Source organism: Schistocerca serialis, chromosome 2 (assembly GCF_023864345.2).
Source record: "Schistocerca serialis cubense isolate TAMUIC-IGC-003099 chromosome 2, iqSchSeri2.2, whole genome shotgun sequence".
NCBI classification, from domain to species: domain Eukaryota; kingdom Metazoa; phylum Arthropoda; class Insecta; order Orthoptera; family Acrididae; genus Schistocerca; species Schistocerca serialis.
The window spans coordinates 1,163,081,952-1,163,105,762 of record NC_064639.1 but is presented as its reverse complement, the minus strand read 5'-3'; the positions used below and the strand labels follow the sequence as shown (position 1 = coordinate 1,163,105,762).

The window sequence follows — 23,811 nt, the reverse complement described above, 5'->3', positions numbered from 1 at the left end:
GTTGAAGGGTTAGGTGAATGCCAGAAAGGAGAACTGAAAGAAGTGTTGTGAGTAAATAGAGAAGATTTTTCTGACAAAGCGGGAATAGTAAAGAATATTGAATGTAAGCTGGATATCAAACCGCATGAACCTTTTTCGAAAAAACCATACTCCACACCGTTCGTGCAGAGAGAAGCGGTGAATAAAGAGATTGAGAGGATGTTGGATTGTGGTGTTATAGAGCGAGGGAAGAGTGAATATAATTCACATTTGTTCGCTATGGGCAAGAAAGATAGTAGTGTGAGACTAGTTATTGATGCCAGAATGTTAAATGAAGTGGTAAGGAGAGAAACTGATAGGCCAGAAAATATGGAGTGGATGTTACAGAGGTATCACAAAGTAAACTATCTTAGTAGTCTCGATCTGACCTCCGGATACTGGCAGGTGCCACTTGCCAAGGAATATAGGAAGTATACAGCATTGTTGGTAAATGGGAAGTGTTATCAGTACACTGTTGTCTCATTTGGGCCGCATATTAGTGTATCTGTTTTTATACGAGCCCTTGATCAAGTATTAGGACCAGAGTTGAGTTCAAAACTAACAATATGTGTGGATGACTTATTAGTTGCCACTGAGTTATGGGAAGAACATTGTTGTTAATTAAATGAGTTGTTTCAAGCCTTAAGGAAAAGGGGCATGACCCTGAGACTCAAAAAGTGTGAGTTTGTTCGCAAGGAGATAAAGTTTTTGGGTAGAAATTTGTCTACTACTGGTATTAAAGTCGATCCAGACAAAATGAAAGCAATTGAAGAGTGTCCATCCCCGAGGAATAGAAAAGATTTGAAATCTTTATGGGTATGTGTACATAGTTCCGCGTAGTCAGCGCGTACACAACTTTCCCACTACATCGCGCCCCGCTAAGCACAACAGCGCAGGCGCAGCGCTCGTCCGTCTCCGCACCACGAGATGGCGCTCTCATAGAGACGGACCAAATTATACTTCCGCCGATCCGCGTATCAATATGTAATGCAGCCAATGAGATTGCTGCTAACGTAGAACCTTTTCTCCTCGCGGATCACACTCGCGCAATGATACCCGAACGCGTGAGGTGTTTTAACGAGTGTACAGACCTCCGATTAGTCAGTCTACGTTAGTCTGTACGAGTCTGCCTTTATCTGCACCTGTCTGTACCAGTCTGCATTAGTCTGTAGTCAAGTTTCAGTTTGCGCCTAATAAGATTACCATATTCCTGTACATAGCCATGAAGAGAAATGTATAGACAGTTTGTCAAGTATCAGAGATATGTGTGAATAAGATTAACGTACCAAGGCCAAAGGAACTTCAGAATGTCAATTGTAAATAGCATCCAGAACCAAGTCAAGTTATTTTTGTGCTTGTTATTATTTTAATAAATGTGTGTGAAAATTAATCAAGTTCTATTTAAAGTTGGTAACCGTCAATCTGCTACTCTAAGCGTGCAAGTGGCATTTCTATCATCTGACCTACCGACAGAAGATAAACACGCCACGATAAGACCACGAGACATATTGCTGACACTCGCCTACTTCGTTAGAGCGACAAGTCAAATAATCTGAAGGTGTGTGTACCGATGGTCTTACAGTACGCACACCACAGTATGTGTGATTTTTACCGTAATTTTGTGTCAGGGCAAGTTTTTAACAACCCTTGTTTGAAGAAGTTATTGAGTCCTAAAGTGAGCTATGTTTGGACAGAAGAGTGTCAGAAAGCCTTTAATGAACTTAAGGAAGCTTTGAAAGAGTAAAAGATTTTACACCATCCTGATCTTAGTAAACCATTTTGTTTGGGGACTGATTCGAGTGGGTACAGTATTAGAGTGGAATTGTTTCAAAATTTTGGGGATGAGGAAAATGAAGTTCATAGGACGATAGCCTTTGCAAGTAGGTCATTGATCAGGTATGAGAGAAATTACATTGTGACTGAATGTGAAGAATTGGCAATAGTTTGAGGATTCCAAAGGTTTAGAGATTACCTATGGGGAAATAAAACTATCATTTATACTGATCACAGAGCCCTTACATTTTACAAAACGTTTCACCTGGTACATAGACAGTTGACAAGATGGACTTTGTTCTTACAACAGTTTCCTTTTTAGATAAAGTATGTTAAAGGTACACAGAACAAAACTGCAGATGCTTTATCTAGGTTACCGTTGAGTGAAGGTAATGAGGTGGGGTATGATATGGATGAGGAACATGTAACATTATTTTATATAAAAGGTGTTCAAGGGGAAAAAATTTAAGGGATTTGTAAAAACATGAGAAGGTACCAGAATCAGGATGAAATATAGAAGATGGTGAAATGTGAGTTGGAAAGGAAGGATAGTAACAGCAAATTGCCAAAATATTACTGATGAAAATTCTGATGATTGGAGAGTGTGTTGGCCTGAGGAATATATAGATGAGATAACAGATTATATACATTTGAGTTTTGGACATGTAGGTGCTAACAAGTGTGTACAGAAGTTAAGGGAAAGTGTGTCTTTTGACAACATGGTAAGGAGAGTGAACGACCGAATCAAAATCTGTGACAAATGTCAAAGAGCAAAAGTTACAAATCAAACATGCAAGCTTCCTATACAAAATATTAAACCGAATGATGTGATGGAACCGTTATCTGTGGATCTTTGTGGTGTATTGCTGGAGACTAAGGGAGGTTTTGCGTACATTTTTGTAGTCTTAGAAGTATTTTATAAACTTATAAAACTCTATCCGTTACTTAAAGCTACTGGGAAAGCCGTTTTGAGCACGTTGGAAGGTGATTATTTTGTGATGTTTGGGAAACCTAAATCCATATTGTTTGACAATGGGTCACAGTTTGCATGTAAGAAGTGGAAAGAAGTTCTTACTAATCAGGGAGTTACAGTAATTTACACTTCAACATATCACCCACAGGGGAACCCCATAGTACGTTGTATGATGGAGATTGGCAGATTCTGCTGTACCTACAGTAGCAGTAACCACAGTTCGTGGAGAGATATAGTAGGAAATATTGAAGAGGTTATAAATACTATTGATCATTATGTAACAGGGTTTACTCCTCAGGAGATTATGGAAGGTGAGAGACAGAAAAGTTTGGTGGAGGAAAAGTTATCTTTCCCTACTAAGGAGGAATTAAATTGGGACGAAAAGAAGAAAAGAGTAAGAGAGCTGGTAGAGAAGAAACTGTTAAAAAGGAAGAAAGGACATGATGGCAAAATAAAAAGTCTTGAATTAAGAAGAGGGGATATAGTTTTAGTTAAAACATATGAGAAGTCTAAAGAAATAAATAGTGAGATTTCTAAATTCTTTGATGTGTACAAAGGCCCATTTGAGGTGGCTAGTATACCCCACCCAAATGCATTTTATCTGGTTTACCCAAAATCGAAAAAGAAGTTTGCTCTTAAAAGTGTAGTGGATTTAAAGCCTTATAGGGCAAGGAATCTGAAACCTTAATTGAGTATTTGGTTTGTAAATAATTTTGTGAGAAGTAGAATATGACCTATAACTGCTGAACAGAGTCAAATGCTAATGAGATTGTAAGACGATAAAGTTTATGTGTGCATGAAATTTTAAATAGTGACCATATTGTAACAAATTAAACCAATTTATGTCAAAGAACACAGACAATATGATGTAATAATCTGTAATTTTGCAAATTATATTGAATGATATGACACACAGTTAGGGAATACTCACTCCAAAAGATTATATATATGAAATATATTCAATTTATATTTGACAGGCAGTATATACCATATTTATTTTGTATCTGTGATAGTGAGGGTAAATAAAAAATATGACGCTATAGTTAAAATGTGAAAAGAGAGAGAGGGAGCAAGATTTAAAAAACAGTAAAACCTGAAAAGTATATCGAGTGTTTGCGGTGACGATTTTACATACTGTGTGAACTTGTGACAATTAGGCGTGAATCAGACACCATTGTCGCGTGGAGACACTAACTGTTAGAATTGCGTGAAAGTGGAACAAACCAAAATGTTAAGTAAAGGAACAGTGCTGTGATTTGATCAAGAAACATTTATTATATCGTCCAAACTGTCTTAAAGACGACGACGTATATTGAACGGATGTTTACCGGACTGTTATAAACACATGTGACTGTTTTCCTGTGGCAACACGGTGAAAGAACTGTGCGAAGTATTGGCATTAACCGGCTATATATCGTAAATACTAAAGACATTGCATAATTCCGACCCACCCGCACCGCGTGATTAATAAACTTTTAATAATAAAACGTCGCGCACGTAACGACAAGGCACACACTGGAACTATTATTATCACGCCAGTGCTGCCAGCTGATTCGACTACAACGGAGACGTGGACCACCGCCGTAACTGGAGTATTAATGAAACAGGAGGATCCATCGTTATCTTCACACCACGAACCAGGATTCACTTCACACATCGTCCACGCGGACCACCGCTGACGTCATCGCACTGCCTGCAGCAACAGTTAAGACATTAAAAGAAAATTGTTACGCTCTCCTGGCATCCATGCTTTCTTGCAAGGTCGGTCGGTGATTATCGTCAGGAGGGGCAGCCGTTGTAGAGGCCGGATCCGGTACTGTAGACTCCATCATGGCCTCAATATCGAGGGCGGCTATCGGACGAATGTGGTCAGCGTTGGAAAGGGCTGCCGCCCGTGCAACCTCGGCGTAATTGAGAGGAACGGTCGTCACCGTAGAAGGAGGCATAGATTGGCTGAAATGGCTCTGAGCACTATGGGACTTAACATTTGAGGTCATCAGTCCCCTAGAACTTAGAACTACACATCCATGCCCGAGGCAGGATTCGAACTTGCGACCGTAGCAATCGCGCGGTTCCGGACTGAAGCGCCTAGAACCGCTCGGCCACCCCGCCGGCGAGGCATAGATTCACCCATCGGAATTTAAGTAAGCCGTCGTCGGAGACTTGGCGTGCCCTTCTTGGCCACAACGGGAGCAAGTGTCTGGCTGACCGTCATACATAATGATCCCCCTGCATCCGCCTTTGACAAGATAAGATGGTACATGTTTGGTCAGTTCAATTTTGATCTGTCGCACTCCGTTAAGAACCGGGTACGTTGTAAACGTGTGCATTTTCCGGCCATGTGGCTGAGCACTCTACCGTAAGGCTGGAAAGCAAAGCCGCGGTGGCTACGTCCGGTGGTACTTCGAAAGGGAGTTCGAAGACGCGTATCGTACGGAGGCCAAGCCCCGCGTGATCGATAGAGACCGCCCCAATATGGCCATCAGAATGTTTGAATTTAAGATCGTTCGCATGTGTGCACACGATTCTGGTGTACACCTCGTCACTTACTAAGTTGACGTAGACAACACTGCTCGTGATACAGAGATGGATACCAATTATGTACTGCGGTTAAGTTTTAACGTCGTCACACAGAAAACATTCCACTTCAAAAGCTCGCGGTTGTGCATGATCGGGCTGAAAACTGATCTTGATGGTGGTTTGTCTGTATGAATGTGCCATATTGCGTCGGTAGTGATGGACTCTGAACTAGCGGCGCCGAAGTAGTAAACAACTACGGGCACTCGCGACCGCGCAGACGGGACGTAAGCAAAACGTCCTCTGCGGAATTCAGACTGTGTCCTAGACCACTGTTGGGGATGGGTTTACATCAGGGAGAATCGAATGAATTCGAACGATACAGTCTGCTCCCCGCCCCCCCCCCCCCCGTCCCAGTTACGCAAAAGGCGCAGAATGTTCATAAAACTACGTGAAACTCCTAGAAAAGTTCTTTGTGATGTTTTTGAACTCGTGCATCACATTGTCTCGATTGTCAATTTCAAGGCGTTGACCGTAGACCTGAATTTCTGCGTTTTGTCGCTTTATGGTAGGGTCTTATTGATAACACCAAGTTTCGTCACCCACAACGATTTTCTTTATCAGGAAACTACTTTCCACGTTTGGCATTTCAATCATGTCGCGACTGCCGTCCACGCGTCGTTGTTTTGTTTCGGAGTCATGGTATGGGGGACTAATTTTGCACACACTCTGCTCTTTTAAGGAAGTTCTGGAGGTGTTGCAGGACTGCGATTTGTGACATACCAACGCTGAAACACTACGTCCGCACGTCCACTATTAAAACTGTCGGCTCATAACTGAGTGGTCGAATACATATCTCTTGTTTACATTTTTAGTTCATGGGTGGGTTATTCCGCTGACGTCTTTCATACGCTAGGAATAAAATCGGTCTCGGGACTTTTTGGGCAGTCTGTGGAGATGTCTGCGTGTTAGAGAACTAACAGAGAGAAGTTACAAGTGGCCAAGTCTACTTTAACTACGCCGTCGAGAATCGGAAACATGAGGAAGACTAAAACGACTAGCCGACTATGAGGTCATCATAAATGGAGCACGATCTAGGATTGAGGAAATGTTGTTGCTGTGGTCTTCAGTCTAAAGACTTTGGTGCAGCTCTCCATGCTACTCTAACCTGTGCAAGCATCATCTCTCGGTCTCATCTCTACGATTTTTACCCCTATACCCCCCCCCCCTTCAGCCCCCTAAGCATTCTTCCAGAACTAAAGTGGTGATCCCTTGATGCCTCAGAATGTATCCTATCAACCGACCCCTTCTTCTAGCCTCATTAGTTATGTGATCTACCCTTCTAATCGTCAGCATTCTTCTGTAGTACCACATTTCAAATGTCTCTATTCTCTCTAGTCTAAACTGTTTATCGTCCATGTTTCACTTCTTCAGTAATGGTTCTTTCGCCATTGCCAGTCTACATTTTATATCCACCCTACTTCGACCATCGTCAGTTATTTTGCTCCCCGAATAGCAAAACTGATTTACTACTTTAAGTGTCTCATTTCCTAATCTAATTCCCTCAGCATCACCTGATTTAATTCGATTACATTCCATTATCCTCGTTTTGTTCTTCTTTATGTTCATCTTATATCCCCCTTTCAAGAAACTGTCCACTCCATACAACTGCTCATTCAAATTCTTTGCTGTTTCTGACAGAATTACAATGTCATCGGCAAACCGTAAAGTATTTATTTCTTCTCCCTGGACATTGAATCCTGCTCCAAATTTTTCTTTTGTTTCCTTTTCTGTTTGCTCACTATACAGACTGAATAACATCGGCGATAGGCTGCAACCCTGTCTCACTCCCTTCCAAACCGCATCTTCCCTTTCGTGTCCTTCGACTCTGTCTTCTAACGTAAGACGTGGGGTCAGTATTGCCTTCCGTTTTCCAAACTGATCTTCCTCGAGCTCAGCTTCTATCAGTTTTCCCATTCCTCTGTAAAGAACTCGTATTAGTATTTTGCAGCCGTGACTTATTAAACTGCTAGTTTGGTAATTTTCACACCTGTCAACACCTGCTTTCTTTCGGATTGGAATTACTGTAATCTTCTTGAAGTGTGAGGGTATTTCGCCTGTATCAAACATCTTGCTCTCTAGATGGAAGAGTTTTGTCGTCGCTGGCTCTCCCAAGACGATCAGTAACTCTAACGGAATGCTGTCTACTCCTGACCGTTGTTTCGACTTAGCCTTCCAGTGCTTTGTAAAATTCTTCTCGCAGTATCATATCTCTTTTCTGATCTCCCTGTGTCCGTTTCCTTTTCCCTTCCTTCCACCTATCTGCTTTCCCTTCTTTGCTTATGACTGGTTTTCCATCTGTGATATTCATACAGGTGGTTATCTTTTCTCCAAAGGTCTCTTTAATTTTGCTGTAGGCAGTATCTATCTTACCCCTAGTAATATATGCTTCTACATCTTTACATTTGTTCTCCAGCCATTCCTGCTTAGCCATTCAGCATTTCCTGTCGAGGTCGTTTTTGAGACGTTTGTATTTAATTTCGCCTGCATCATTTGTGACATTTTTTTAATTTCCTTCTTTCATCGTTCAAATTCAACATCTCTTGTGTTACCTAAGGATATGTACTGAACTTCGTCTCTTCACCTACCTGATCCTCTGCTGCTTTCACTATTTCATCTCTCAAAGCTACCCATGCTTCTTCTACTGTATCCCTTTCTCCTGTTTTTGTCAATCGTTGCGTAATGCTTCCTCTGAAACTCTCTACGACCTCTTGTGCTTTCAGTTTAGTCAGGTTCCATCTCCTTAAATTCCTGCCTTTTTACAGTTTCTTCAGTTTTAATCTGCAGTTCATAACCAATAAATTGTTGTCAGAGACCATATCTGCCTCTGGAAATTTCTTACAATTCAAAATCTGGTTCCTAAATCTCTGTATAACCATTATATTATTAATCCAAAACCGTCCAGTGTCTCCAAGTCTCTTCCACACGTGTACAACCTTCTCTCAAGATTATTTAACGAAGTGTTGGCTATGATTAAATTATGCTCTGTGTAAAATTCGACCAGGTGGCTTCCTCTTTAATTCTTTTCCCCCAGTCCACATCCTCCTACTACTTTTCCTTCGCATCCTTTTCCTACTGTCGAATTCCAGTCCCCCATGACTATTAAATTTTCGGCTCCCTTAACGTCTGAATAGTTTCCTGAGAATACATGGGTAAGGAAATCGGCCATGTCCGCTTCAAAGGCACAACCTCGGCATTTGATTTAAATTGTTAAGGAAAACCATGTAAGCAACCACTTTCTGGGTGGCAGGGTGGGGACCCGAAGCGCCATTCTTCCGAATACGAATCTAATGTCTCGTCTCAGCAGCACTTTGCTCATCAGAGTATCAATGAGCCCAGTCATCCGTAAGTTGGGCCTAACAAATTTGATTGCAAGTATCACCGACTCTCACCACTACGTGCAAACCAGTAGTCAGAAAAGACGATTCTTTAAATTCTCTAAGAGGGTTCTCGAGAGGTGTGTAGCGTCTTTTTTCGAGTATCTGTAGTTAAATTGGTTCATTATATCTGTTAAACGCTCTCGGCAATCAAACAGATCTGTAACCATTGGCATAGCCCTTCATTTTATACGCTGTAAGTCTCCTGTTAATCCAGCATGATAAGACTACTATACTTTTGGGCAGTACTAGAGTGTCAGCCTTAGTAATATATGTCTTCTCTTTTGCAGACAATTTTTCCTGTCAATGATTCATAGACTGCCATTTGCTTTTCTGATAACTGAGATTAGGTGGTTTCTCCATTTCATATACCTATTTAATGCTAATTCCAAATACTTATATGTCGTGACTAATTCTAATGTCTCAGTAATCCGGAAGTACCACACTCTTACTTTTCATGGACATCACAAATCTGCTTCTCTCTACTGTAAGAAATAACTCTCGGTCTTTGCACCAGGCTGACATTTTGTCGTGATCTAACAGGAGGTTACCAGTGTGTAAGCAGCGCTGTCATTTTTCCGTGGAGCTCTGGATGAAAATTTTGTCAAACTGTGCGCAGTGGATGCCTGTCGCTCACATGGACGTGTGTGGCACCGAGTATTCGTCTGTGCGATTTTTAGCAACTCGATTGTTGTGATGACGTGGAACTTCTAACACTGTCTCTCCCAGATTTGGGCCTCTAACAATATTTCTCACTGGTCGACAGACCGAACGCAGGAATGTCGAAATAGATTTCAGGAACTGGAATGATTCGAATGTTGTGGAAATAGTTTTGAATCGGATATTTTCTTCGTTACCTTGAGTAATATAGAACGCTAATGATTTATGAAACTGTAAGTTGTGTTTCCAATAACTGCAGTTCTGTAGCGGATAAGGATGGACCACACCATTAGAAATATTGCATGAAGAGAAATCAATAAAGGATGTAGGACATTTTAAAGTATTATGTGTTGACATTAACAATAAACTGAACTGGTAGGCCCATTTTACAAGTGGTCATTAACGTCTAATCTGTGCAACTGTTACATTACGGATACCAGCAGATTTTGGGAATAGAAGTTTCAGAAATAGACTTTGTAACAGAACTGAAATGATGGTGGGCTGACAGTAATTTGGAGCCCGCGCGTTGGAAACGGGCGCGCTGGTGTGAGATTGCCAGGGAGTGCACCCTGATGCCATCTATTGGCGAAACTGGGAATTAGCGCTACCTGTCAGACAATGCACTAAGCTCTCGGAGTCAAATGTATTCTTTTTCTTGGTAATTGTAAGTTATTACTGTATAATTTAATGTTGTAAAGCGCTAGTAGTAAATCATTATGACTGGTATGAACTCCAGGGTAATAAATATAAATATTCTTAAATACTAAATGATTTCGGTAAAAAGATGGTAGGGGAATGCCCCCACTCTTGGTGATACGAGCGTAGCTAGGGGTGGCTGGAGACACAGGGACTGAACATTGAAATGGCCTGGGGAGTGTTGACGTGATCGGACGTGCGTAACTGTGCTCACGCAAAAGTGATTGTGCAACAGCGAAGAGGCGAATATCGTCGCCGTTTGTGGAGTAGAACGCGACGAATGGTTGTCAAAGCCGTCTCTATGCCACTGGTGCTGATTGTAAGAGTTCCTGCGCCCGGATTCTATGGCGGACGTGCAGTAGCTTATACGAGTGCTACAGCTCGTAGTTCCAGCCGCCATTGAGGGCATGAGGCGTGAAGAGCTGCGTTAGCCACATGCATCTCACACCACCAGCACCGACACGTCTACCCAAGGCAAGACTGCTTGCAATTGTTAAGTCGAACTTTGTATACATGTAAAATGAGAATACCAGTTTTCTTTTATGCAAGTGCAGAGGACAGAATATAGTAATGAGTAAAATTACGACGCATGTAGTTCATTGTAAAGTGTAGTAACCTCAAACATAGTGTAGTGAAATCAGACTGAGGCCACCATCGCCTCTTTCATTTACAATTCTTTTGGTTGTAGAATACTTTAGCGTATAAGAATGTTGAAAAGAGCAATGGTCACACCAGAATGAGTCACCTATTTATAGTTCCTTAAATTTTTCTGAGTAACCTTTCAAGTAAAGTCACTTAACTAATTCTATATCAATTGCCCAAAGAGTAATATCCAAAATCATTAAATAAGTTGAAGGATAGAATTTTGTTAACCTAAGGTGCTTAAATTGTCTTGGTGGTAATTACCAAGCCAACTCACAGAAATTGAGAGAGTATTTGGTTTGTAGAATCACCTAGAATGATCAGAAATAGTAATATTCAGAATTAAGTTTAAATTCAACTCAAGCCGTTTCACTTTGAAACGAGCCAAAAAATTGATTTATTCTTTTGCTCCTTCAGAGCTGGCGACCGTAGTTATAATTATTTTCAGGAGGATTCGACGGTAAGTCTACTGCTGTCGTTGTGCTGACAGGATTATCCACTGCTGCTAGCAGTGGTGATTGGATACATAAGCTCACTACCAAGTTAAGTGGGCCAGGTAGCCAGTGTTACCGTGTGAACTGTAGGGCACTGTAGGCCGTGGATCGAACCCGTTCAATCATCACAGCTCTTTCGGAAATAGTCCGGTTAGGAGTGTACTAATCATTAGGTAAATACTGGCGAGTAACGGTCAAAAATGTATACGCAAGTGAATTTAGCAAGGTCCATGTAGCACCTACTTAATGTGGTGCAATGGCGAGGGTAGGAGTGGAGTAAAAGTGAGCTGAGCTTGTGGCAGCTGCGCTGTATTCGAAGATTAATAACGTGAATTCACTACTACCTCTTACCATTGGGACTGAGCTATTTATGGTTAAAATATGTAGCAGTAAGCGCAAAGGCGTGACAGCTACAAGTCCGTATTGGCTTTATACATACGGAAGTAGGAAGCGGGTCATTCCGTCAGTGGAGGGGGTTAAAACAACCGAGTCAGTTGAGAACATACCCCATTTACTGATGGAAAGATTCGGCGGTTCGGTCGCATGTGGCGACTGTGACAGGACTTACCAAGTTTGTAGAATAATGGCTGCAATGAAAGTGTTTTATATAAACTTGTAGTTTGAAGAAAATTTTAAATTTAAAATTCTGTTGTAGACAAATATACCACCATTGGTAAGTTCAAGACGACAACCTGCAAAGCAGCAAAAGAAAGTCCAATAGTAGGAGTTAAACAAGTAATACTTGGTTTAATAAACATTTCTGTTAGGCACGAAATACAGCAGCATAAGATGGAGTCGAATAGTAACAAGCAAGACGAAAACATTACAAGGTCAGACCCAGAATTAGGGACCATAGATACTGTTGTAGGGTTGGAAAATCTTATAGAAGAATCCACACCCACAAGACAGGAGGAACGGGAAGTGAAACCAAAGGTAGTGAAAAGTGAATTCAATGTATCTGTGGATGCAAGTCACAAGGAAGAGGATATGAAATAACAAGTTTGTTAAATAGGATGATGGCGCAAATTCGAGAAGGGAATGCTAGTTTGAAAGCAGAAATGGCTAGTCATATATCCCAATTGGATGAAAACCTATCTGGTAAAATAAAAGCCAACTTAGATATTTTGAATACGCAAAGCCAGCGTATCACAGAGGTAAACAAATCAGTAAATAGCATTAGGGCTGAAATAACAAATGTTCAGAGAAAAGTCACAGAAATAGAGAAAAGATTTAATACCGAAATTCAGAGAATAGAGAAATCAGTGGAACCTTTGGTTAGTGAAAAATTAGAATCGATAATTGAAAGTAAATTACAGGTGATAGTACCAGTTGTGAAGAAAGAGATTGTTAAAGAAACAGCAGCTGATATTGAAACACTGCGCAATACCATGTTGAGTTTTGATGCATGTGTGCAGGAGCAGGAAAAAACACTGCGTAATGAGATAAAATTGTTAAGTCAGCAAGTTCAGAATCAGACGTTTCTTAACTGTAGTGGTATCCCATTGGTAATGCAAAAATCGGAAATACTGAGTAGGGAGGAAAAATACGATCCTCAAAAGAAACAAGGTGGATGGCATCCGATGGATTTCATAAAAAAAAATTGTGAACGTGTCTTACCAACAGACATGTCGGATAAAGAAAAAATTAATTTAGTTATAGACGCTTTAGCAGGTCATGCTAAACGTTGGGGATTGAATTAGGATATCGACAATTTGAAGTTTACAGACTTCGAAGAAAAGTTCCTTGAGGAATTCTGGAGCACACAACAGAGAGATAGGTTGTGGAGAGAATTCGTTGTCGCCAGAATGCCAGAACATGGGCGTGGGCTCATGAAAGAATACTGTGAAGGATGGTTCAAGCGTTTGAAGTATCTTAAAGATCGTAGATCAGAATCGGAGATAGTGTGGGAGTTGTGGACAAAGCTACCTGACGATTCAAAGCGTTATGTAGGAGGCACTCATCGATCATTCGATGAATTTTTAGAAAAAATCGAGAATGAAGATAGGTGGCGTGAAACTAGAGAGTTTCGAGGTTTCAGAAATCAGAATGGAATAGTAAAAGGTGGTAGGAATGAACCGCAAATTAAAATGATGAGAGGAAGAGGTCGAGGAGGTAACTCTCAGCGAGGGAGAGGACACTATCAGGGAAACGGGATGCATTATCAAAATCAGGAAAACTAAATACCGCGCAGGTCAAGGGCCTAACGCACGCGGAAAGAAAGAAGTGGCCCAAATATAGGGAAGATCGGAGTAGTCAGTACTATAGTAGGATAGTGCGTCGTTCGCCTGAAGAGCAGTTACATAAACGAAACTTTGCGAAGTATAATGCAGGGATACAAACAGAGGAGAGAGAGCAGGGAGGAATTATTAAGGGAAATGAAGTAGGAAAAGAATATCGGTCGGATGTAAAGGCTCACGTGAATGAAATAAGTACAATTCAAGGCCAGAGTGACGAATTGATGATGGAAGAGTCAGAGAAGGCGTTGTTTGTCGGTAGGGATGGCAACTGTGCAGAGAGGCAGGGGCAAGGTAGGAGTGATGTTTCTTATGGTAAAAGGTTCGTACGAATAGTCGACGAATCGCATCGAGAAGTAATTAAAGAGGGAAGGGTGGATAAGAAAAAGGGGCATAGTGCAGAGACGCATGCCGATTCAGAAATTACCTCGTATGCAGAATATGTACATTAGCTCAAAAGTCAGCCAGCACAATTAGAAAGATCTCCCACTCAAGTGATTAGTTTGGACCCGAATATGACAGTGTTAGAGAGCCATACCGATTATGATGTGTACCTAGCGACAGCAAGAGTACATGACTGTGATGAAGATTCTTTTAAAGAACTTAGAGAAAGTGTATCTAACCAAGAGAAAGAGTGTTGTGATCCCTGTAGTACTGAAGCAAATGAGTTGAGTGAGACTGGAATTCCATTAGTAGGGGAAAATAATGAAAGTAAGAGTGGCGAATGCACTATCCAACAAAGGGAAAGCAGAGAAATGGATTATAATTTGCGAGAATTATTTGAATCCGAAGAAGGTCATATTTCTAAGGAGGAGGAATTATCGTCAGAATCATCAGAAAGCATCCAGGGAGAAAAAGAAGTAGAGGAAGTTTCCGATCCCGCAACCGAGAGTTCAGGCATGACAGATTTGAATGAGAACGAGCTGGCATTAAAGAGCCTAGACGAAGGACTATTGGAAAAAAGTGGTGAAAGAATTTAGGATGAAAAGGAGAAAGAAACCTCCAGATGGAATGGTCAGTATAAAAACCGGAAAAATAATATGGCAAGACTTGGCCGTGGAAAAGGATTTTTTATGGGAAGATAAAGAAAATATGAAAGAGGACAATAGGATGCAAACAATCCTGCCCATTAATGTATGTGGGTACGATTTATATGTATTGTTGGATACGGGTGCTCAAATAAGTGCTATTTCGCACGCATTTTTTGAGATGATCAAAGAGCAACGAGGAGTAGTCATGATGCCAGTAACAGGTGTTAAAGTGATAGGGGCGACAGGGAAATGTAGTAAAACTGTTAAACATCAAGTGATGATGGAATTTAAGATAAAAAACAAGGTATTTTCGAATGCATTTTTAGTAGTTCCAGAGCTCAGTGCCGAGATCATTTTAGGCATTGACTGGTTAATAAAACAGAAAGTAATTGTAGATTGTGACAAAGGGATAATAGTTTCTAAAGTTGATAGTGCGGTATTAGAAATACCATTTGAATCATCTAGAGTAATGGAAGAGAAACAGCTGAGATGGGTAGAATTTAGAGATGATCATGATTCAGGAATAGGTCAAAAATTCGATTGGTTTCTGGTGAGGCAGATAGTTGAAGAAGGAAATAAGGAGACACTCCTTCAAAATGTAGTGGATAAAACGGAAGGACTATCTGATGCCCAATGGGAGGATCTATAGCAAATTCTGAAAGAAAATCAGGAGGTATTTTCGGACAAACCGGGACGAGTGATAAATTATGAGTACTGCATGGAGGTAGAGGAGCATGAACCTTTCTTTAAACCACCATATAATGTACCCTTGTCTAAGAAAGAAGCACTTCAAAAAGAAATAGATAAAATGGTTTCATGTAGGGTCATTGAACGGAGTTCTAGCCCATATAATAACCCACTGGTGATAGTAGGTAAGAAGGATGGAAGTGTACGAATAGTGATAGATGCTCGTACTCTGAATAAAGTAGTGAAGAGGGAGTTGGATCGTCCAGACAACATAGATAATTTAATGCAGAAGTTTAATGGTGTAAAGTACATGACTAGTTTAGACCTAACTGCAGGATACTGGCAAATCCCATTAAGTGAGGAGTCTAGGAAGTACACGGCATTTTTATTCAATGGCAAATGCTACCATTTCACAGTGGTACCATTTGGCCTAAATACTTCCGTTTCAGTGTTCATTCGGGCTTTAGATAAAATTTTAGGGAGTCAACTTAGCTTGCTAATCACGGTTTATGTAGACGATCTGTTAATTGCTACAAGGACATGGGAAGAGCACACGGACTTATGCGACAGGGTGTTCAAAGCTTTAATTAAAGGAGGAATGACCCTAAACCTGAAAAAAATGCGAGTTTGTGAAGAAAGAAATAAAGTTTTTAGGTCACATGGTAACACCAGAGGGAATTGAAAAAGATCCCGATAAAGTCAGCAATAAGAAATTGTCCGGCTCCCAAGAATAAAAAACAACTAAAGTTGTTTATAGGACTTTGTTCCTTTTATCGTAAGTATGTGGATGATCAGGTGTTCAATAGCCCACATCTGAACAACCTACTTAAGAAGAACAGTGTGTATATGTGGACTGAGGAATGTGAAACAGCATTCAACCGGCTAAAAGACAATTTGGCTAAAAATATAAAGTTATGGTACCCTGACCTGTGTGAACCATTCCACATGGCAACAGATAGTTCAGATTATGGATTGGGAGTATCCATATTTCAGGAGGTAATGATAGATGGGGAAAAAACTTATAGACAAATAGCATTTGCGAGTAGAACCATGTTTAAGTACGAAAGAAACTATACGATTTCAGAGAAGGAGGCTTTAGCTATAGTATGGGGTTTTAGGAAATTTCAACTTTTCTTATGGGGACATAAGACTGTGGTCCATACAGACCACAAAGCTTTAATATTTTTGAAGGACTGCAGATTGTTACATAACAGGTTGACCAGATGGGCGCTGTTTTTACAACAATTTGATATAGAGATCAAGTATGTTAAAGGGAAAGAACATGCAGTACCGGATGCTTTGTCGAGATTACCGGAAGGATGTGAGACACTAGAAAGTGTAAAGAATAGGGAAGCTGTTTTTGAGGTGAATTACTTCAAAAAAGCGGAAGGAAGAGAAAAAATTAGGGAAATATGTCGGAATATGCGAAGATATCAAAGTGATGATGATGCACTCAAGTCGGTAAAGGTCAAGTTTGACAATCCGGACGCAACTAACATAAGGGCTTCATATAAAATACATAAAGGTGTACTGTATCTTCAAAGATTAAATAATCCAGGGAAGTGGAGAGTATGTTGGCCGGAACAACACACTGAAGTGCTGATAGATTATGTTCACTTGGCATATGGCCATTGTGGTGCACGGAAGTGTACCAATAAGTTAGATGAATGCATTACCTTTAACAACATGGCACGAAGGGTAGCACAGAGGATAAGATCTTGTGATCTATGCCAAAAGGCGAAAGTAACAAATGCAACTAATCAAGGGCCCATGCAATCAATAAAACCTGATGAAGTATTAGAAATAGTAGCAGTAGATATCTTTGGACCATTACCGAAAACCATGGGGGGTTTTGTGTACATATTTGTAGCAGTTGAACTTTTCTCAAAGTATATAAAGCTATATCCCTTGAGAAAAGCTACTGCCAGAGCTGTGTATGATAAAATGGTGTGTGATTATTTTGTGAAAGTAGGGAAGCCAAAGAGAATACTATCAGATAATGGTGTTCAGTTTTGCTCAAAAATGTGGAAGGATGGGATAACTGAGAAACAGGTAGAAGTGGTACATATCTCAGCTTATCACCCATCAAGCAATCCGGCAGAAAGATATATGCGTGATATAGGTCAGTTATTTAGGACGTACTGCCATAGTAACCACAAGAAGTGGGGCATGTGTGTGAGTGAATTCGAAGAAATCATAAATTCATTAACAAACGAGAGCACTGGATTTACTCCAGAAGAAATCCTGAAAAAGACGAGAAGTAAAAGTCTAGTAGAAGACCTACTAGAATTTCCAGATAGAGTTGAATTAGATTATGATAGTAAAAAGAACTTAGTAAAAGACAAGATGAGAAAACAAGCAGATGCGAGAATTCGTCGTCATGATGAAAAAGTAAGGAATCCTAAATTCAAAATAGGTGATCTCGTTCTTGTAAAAACACATGAAAAGTCAAGTGAAATTAATAACGAGATCAGCAAATTTAAATATATATATAATGGACCATTTAAAATAGTGTCCATACTCAATGTGAATGCTTATTATTTAGAGTACCCATTAACAGGCAAACGCCTGGGAGTAAGAAACATAGTGGATCTCAAAAGGTATGAACCACGAATTCTACCAGATTGAAAATAAATATATAAATAAATATTAAAGTAAACCAATATGTAAATAGTTTTGTTTCTTTTGTTCTATGTGAAAGGTAAATGTTCACTAAAATATGTTGCAGTATTATAATGAAACTTCTAGTTTAAGTAGAGACTAAACAGACTGGGAAAGACTGAGCTTCTAAGAAAGCCTTAATAAATGTGTAAATAAGTGTTGTGGAAGAGGTAGAAAAGTGAGGAGGTAAAGTGAAAAGGACGTGCAATAAAGTAATAGGCGCATAACGTGTGTTTTACTTGCCTGAGATAAAAGAAGTGTATTTAAAATTTTTGTAAAAAAAAAAAAAAGATGTTTAAAGGGTACTGTGTTTAGAAGTAAGAAAATTGGAAAGAATATATGTAAATCATTTATGTAATGTTTAGCAGGAAAGAGAGAAAGAATTGGTGTTTAATTTTAAATATGTAATATAAGTATCGAGGTGTATCAGTAAGAAAGGGAAAACCCTTGGTAAAAAGCTTAACGAACATTTCAGATTCATTATAGGAGAGACTTCTTATTGAATTATAACTGTTAGATACTTCAATAAGAAGTGGGGCATGTGTAACGGAACTGAAATGATGGTGGGCTGACAGTAATTTGGAGCCCGCGCGTTGGAAACGGGCGCGCTGGTGTGAGATTGCCAGGGAGTGCACCCTGATGCCATCTATTGGCGAAACTGGGAATTAGCGCTACCTGTCAGACAATGCACTAAGCTCTCGGAGTCAAATGTATTCTTTTTCTTGGTAATTGTAAGTTATTACTGTATAATTTAATGTTGTAAAGCGCTAGTAGTAAATCATTATGACTGGTATGAACTCCAGGGTAATAAATATAAATATTCTTAAATACTAAATGATTTCGGTAAAAAGATGGTAGGGGAATGCCCCCACTCTTGGTGATACGAGCGTAGCTAGGGGTGGCTGGAGACACAGGGACTGAACAATGAAATGGCCTGGGGAGTGTTGACGTGATCGGACGTGCGTAACTGTGCTCACGCAAAAGTGATTGTGCAACAGCGAAGAGGCGAATATCGTCGCCGTTTGTGGAGTAGAACGCGACGAATGGTTGTCAAAGCCGTCTCTATGCCACTGGTGCTGATTGTAAGAGTTCCTGCGCCCGGATTTTATGGCGGACGTGCAGTAGCTTATACGAGTGCTACAGCTCGTAGTTCCAGCCGCCATTGAGGGCATGAGGCGTGAAGAGCTGCGTTAGCCACATGCATCTCACCACCAGCACCGACACGTCTACCCAAGGCAAGACTGCTTGCAATTGTTAAGTCGAACTTTGTATACATGTGAAATGAGAATACCAGTTTTCTTTTATGCAAGTGCAGAGGACAGAATATAGTAATGAGTAAAATTACGACGCATGTAGTTCATTGTAAAGTGTAGTAACCTCAAACATAGTGTAGTGAAATCAGACTGAGGCCACCATCGCCTCTTTCATTTACAATTCTTTTGGTTGTAGAATACTTTAGCGTATAAGAATGTTGAAAAGAGCAATGGTCACACCAGAATGAGTCACCTATTTATAGTTCCTTAAATTTTTCTGAGTAACCTTTCAAGTAAAGTCACTTAACTAATTCTATATCAATTGTCCAAAGAGTAATATCAAAAATCATTAAATAAGTTGAAGGATAGAATTTTGTTAACCTAAGGTGCTTAAATTGTCTTGGTGGTAATTACCAAGCCAACTCACAGAAATTGAGAGAGTATTTGGTTTGTAGAATCACCTAGAATGATCAGAAATAGTAATATTCAGAATTAAGTTTAAATTCAACTCAAGCCGTTTCACTTTGAAACGAGCCAAAAAATTGATTTATTCTGTTGCTCCTTCAGAGCTGGCGACCGTAGTTATAATTATTTTCAGGAGGATTCGACGGTAAGTCTACTGCTGTCGTTGTGCTGATAGGATTATCCACTGCTGCTAGCAGTGGTGATTGGATACATAAGCTCACTACCAAGTTAAGTGGGTCAGGTAGCCAGTGTTACCGTGTGAACTGTAGGGCACTGTAGGCCGTGGATCGAACCCGTTCAATCATCACAGCTCTTTCGGAAATAGTCCGGTTAGGAGTGTACTAATCATTAGGTAAATACTGGCGAGTAACGGTCAAAAATGTATACGCAAGTGAATTTAGCAAGGTCCATGTAGCACCTAGTTAATGTGGTGCAATGGCGAGGGTAGGAGTGGAGTAAAAGTGAGCTGAGCTTGTGGCAGCTGTGCTGTCTTCAAAGATTAATAACGTGAATCCACTACTACCTCTTACCATTAGGACTGAGCTATTTACGGTTACAATACGTAGCAGTAAGCGCAAAGGCGTGACAGCTACAAGTCCGTATTGGCTTTATACATACGGAAGTAGGAAGCGGGTCATTCCGTCAGTGGAGGGGGTTAAAACAACCAAGTCAGTTGAGAACATACCCCATTTACTGATGGAAAGATTCGGCGGTTCGGTCGCAACTTTCTTTTACTATTTTTACTATAATCTTATGGTATCGTATTTTGGGTAACTTGTCACTGGCGAAGAGATTTTTCGTTGCACAGAACCTTTTAATAACGACAATATATGGTGTACTGTATACAATGACTTATGGAGAGCTCTTAAAATAACTGGACATATCTACAACAGCTTCACAATACACTTATCCCTTATGAGGCTTGTTGGCAGCAAGTAGTCACAGCTCGAAAAAAAGCTGACATCCATATTCTTATAAATAATACCAGAAGAAGAAATGATTTACACTGTCTTTCATTCCGCTTTGTTCATGTGGCACGGGAAGAAGCGAGATATTCGCAAATAAAAAATCTTTGATCATTTACTCAGTGATGTACAGGATCTACTAGATAATTATATTACTTCAAACATAAATGGCAATTATATCTGCTTGAGAGCTCCCTGTGTCTGTATGTTTAACAACATCATGTGCCTGTACGTGCGTGCTTACGTGTGTGTGTGTGTGTGTGTGTGTGTGTGTGTGTGTGTGTGTGTGTGTGTGTGTGTGTGTGTGTCTCAGATTGAGACAGAGAGAGAGAGAGAGAGAGAGTTTAACATAGTATATTCGAAAAATAGTAACAAGAAATGGTATATTAAGACAGCCATGTAACTGATCACCATGTTACCGTATTTTTAATTGAGAAACTATGCGGAAAGTGATAACCTGATGCATTCCGTATCGTAGTGGGAAAAGGAAATGAAAATCCATGGAACACATAAACAATTCACTAACAAACCAACTAGATTGCACTCACTCAATACTTACCACTCTTTAGATTTCAATTTCAAATCAGATCCAACGTTCACTAGAAACTGAGTGAAATATAGCACAGAGAATCCTTGCAGTTGCCTTAAAATATACTCTGTATTTGAACCTTCAGAATCTTATTACGAAATTTGTGAAACACATTCATGAATTACTCGTGACAGGGAAATACTTTTCTCAGTCTAGGGGTTGTAAGTGAGACACAAATAATTCTACTAACTAATACAGTGGTGTGCGAAAATTACGGCGGAAACTAACTGTAGAATGATGTGTCACTGTCAAGTAACTTTTAAAAACTTTGTGCTGTGCCTTACGGCAGGTGTTGTCATTGGGGAAGCCACGTCAGAGAGATCCACCGCATGAGCGTCCAGGGAAGTGATCCCAGTGGTGGTTTCCCGTTGCCTTCCACTGATGATGTTGAGATGATAATGAGCACAACACATCACCCAGTCCCTGAGCGGAGAAAATATCCGACCCAGCCGGGAATCGAACCCGGGCCCCTTGGCGTGTCAGACCACCGCGCTAGCCACTTTTTTTATTTTATTTTTTTTTGATCGTTGTTGATCGTTGGGTTTGGTCGTTGCGGACGTCACACGACATCCGTCAAAGTTCGTTTGTTGATCCTTCCACTCAGTTTTTTTTAATTACAGAGGCTAACCAGCTTTCTGACGCAACACGCTGAGCTACCGTGCCGGCAATCACTCAGTTATCGGGGCGGACTGTCAAATAACAGCCTGATGAAACTTGGAACGTATATGGAGGGAACTGCTACACTGCAGAAGATAACTGAAAGAATTAAGCAGTCAAACGGAAATGACAACTTTATTCAAAGACAAGATTTACACTGATCACCACGGACGGCGGTGCCTGATGTCCAGCGAGTTGCCACGCTGGCCGCAAGAGTGGTGAGGGATCCTGTGGCGGGGCACTCCACCTCTCCACCAGCGCGGTTGACTGCTGGACGTCTCCCCAACACATCCGTGGGACTGAAGTTGGGGGACGCGCCGACCAGTCCATTCACAGAATATCCTCTAGTTCCAAGAAGTTGCTCCACCTCGTCACGCATTGTCATAAATAAAAAATTAAGCGAGGACCGAATGTACCCCTGAAAAGACGCACATTGAGAAGGAATACAGTCTCACAATCTCACCGTTTAGTGTTCCGCGTTGAAAGATTTGGAGGTCAGTACGCCCATGTAACGTTATGTCTCCCGACAATATACCACCTGGTGCAGTATGCACCCTTTCCTGGGTGCATTATGTACCCTTATATGGCGCGAGGTGCCAACAAGTAATGCATCCAGGAGTACTATCGAAAAGGCGATACTGCAGTGTCTGTGTTATTCCGAATTACGAGCCAATGTTCCTCTCGACTTGCATGCATGTCCGAAGGAGCAGTGCATTGTACTCTGGAATAAAATAGGCACTGCAGTATCGCATTTATCCGCCGACACCGGGCAGGCGACTTTCAAGTAAAATGACTCCCCAGGACGGGAATTTACGTAATGGATGTACAAGTTGTAGACACATGGTTGACGACAAATGGAAGTTTGGATCAAGCCGTGAGTCCCATTCGGATGGCCAGATGGTGAGGCGGCCGCTCGCGGTGAGCGGGAAATCGGGGTTCGAGTCCTGGTCCGCTACAAATTTTCACAGTCGTCGATCCACTATACAGATGATGGTTGCGCGTATTCGCAACTGAGAATACATTTCGTGTATTACCGAACATGGTCGCTTTGGCGGTACAGGTGTTATGGTGCGGGGAGGCAGTACGTTGCATGGGTTTACTGACCTCCAAATCGGTACACTCACCGGTCATCGTTTTTCCGACACTGTACTGTTTCCCCATTTGCATCTTTTTATGACTGACAGTGCGCGACAGCATCGAACAGTTCAAATGGAGGAGCTCTTGGAACGAGAGGATAGTCGTAGAATGGACTGTCCTACCCTTCCCCGAATTAAGTCACATCGAGTACACGAGGCATCCGTTGGGAACACGTACTGCAGCAACTTCATTCGCACCGAGACCACACAGCGGTCGTCATCCGCGATGGGGGAGGCGCGGAACGCGCTTACCGGTCATTGGGTCAGCGTGGGACACGCTGCAGAGTTTACATTGCCGGCCATGCTGAACACACACGCTTTTAAGAACCGTGTCCCGCGTTTTGTAATGCCCAGGGAATCATCAAGAGTCACGATGACTTCAGCGTAATTATTGTCGGTAAATAAAAGTGTCATTCCTGTTCGTCTCATTGATTAATTATTTGCGTTAGCTGCTGTACTGTATAGTAACAGTTCTTTCTATGTATTGTCCAAGTTTCGTCAAGCTATACTACTTGACAGTGTCGCGTCATACGAATACCAGTTTCATTCTTAAGTTTTGCACACAAGTGTATTTCGAATTATACATTAAACTGATTTAAAATAAAACAGTGTTCCACATTTGAAAGCTTTACAGTAATTATATCCACCTGCTGACAGTTAATTATAACTTTGTCCAAGCTTCCTCAAGAAAGGAAGACATCTTCACCGTAGAGATGAAGGACCTCTTCACCCGGGTGGCGAACGACATAATTGCAACGACGGCTTTTGGTCTCAAGGTGGATTCGTTGATGGACCGCGACAACAGTTTTTACCGCATGGGCCGCAGACTGACGAAGGTGAACCCCCTCACCGCTGCTGGTTACTTCGTATCGCCGAGGATCATGCAGGTAGGTTCTACGAGAGCTCTACTGAGCTGCCTTAGT

At 41.0% G+C, this 23,811-nt stretch overlaps 1 protein-coding gene across 1 annotated transcript in view; it reads left to right on the top strand.

Annotated features, from left to right (window-relative positions):
• The window catches only part of LOC126456687 (cytochrome P450 9e2-like), a 97,552-nt gene that overhangs the window by 55,966 nt on the left and 17,775 nt on the right, over nucleotides 1-23,811 (top strand). Inside the window, exon 3 of the mRNA XM_050092429.1 lies at nucleotides 23,567-23,775. Within this exon, the coding sequence (XP_049948386.1) occupies nucleotides 23,567-23,775 (209 nt within the window). The remainder of the gene's footprint in view (nucleotides 1-23,566; nucleotides 23,776-23,811) is intronic.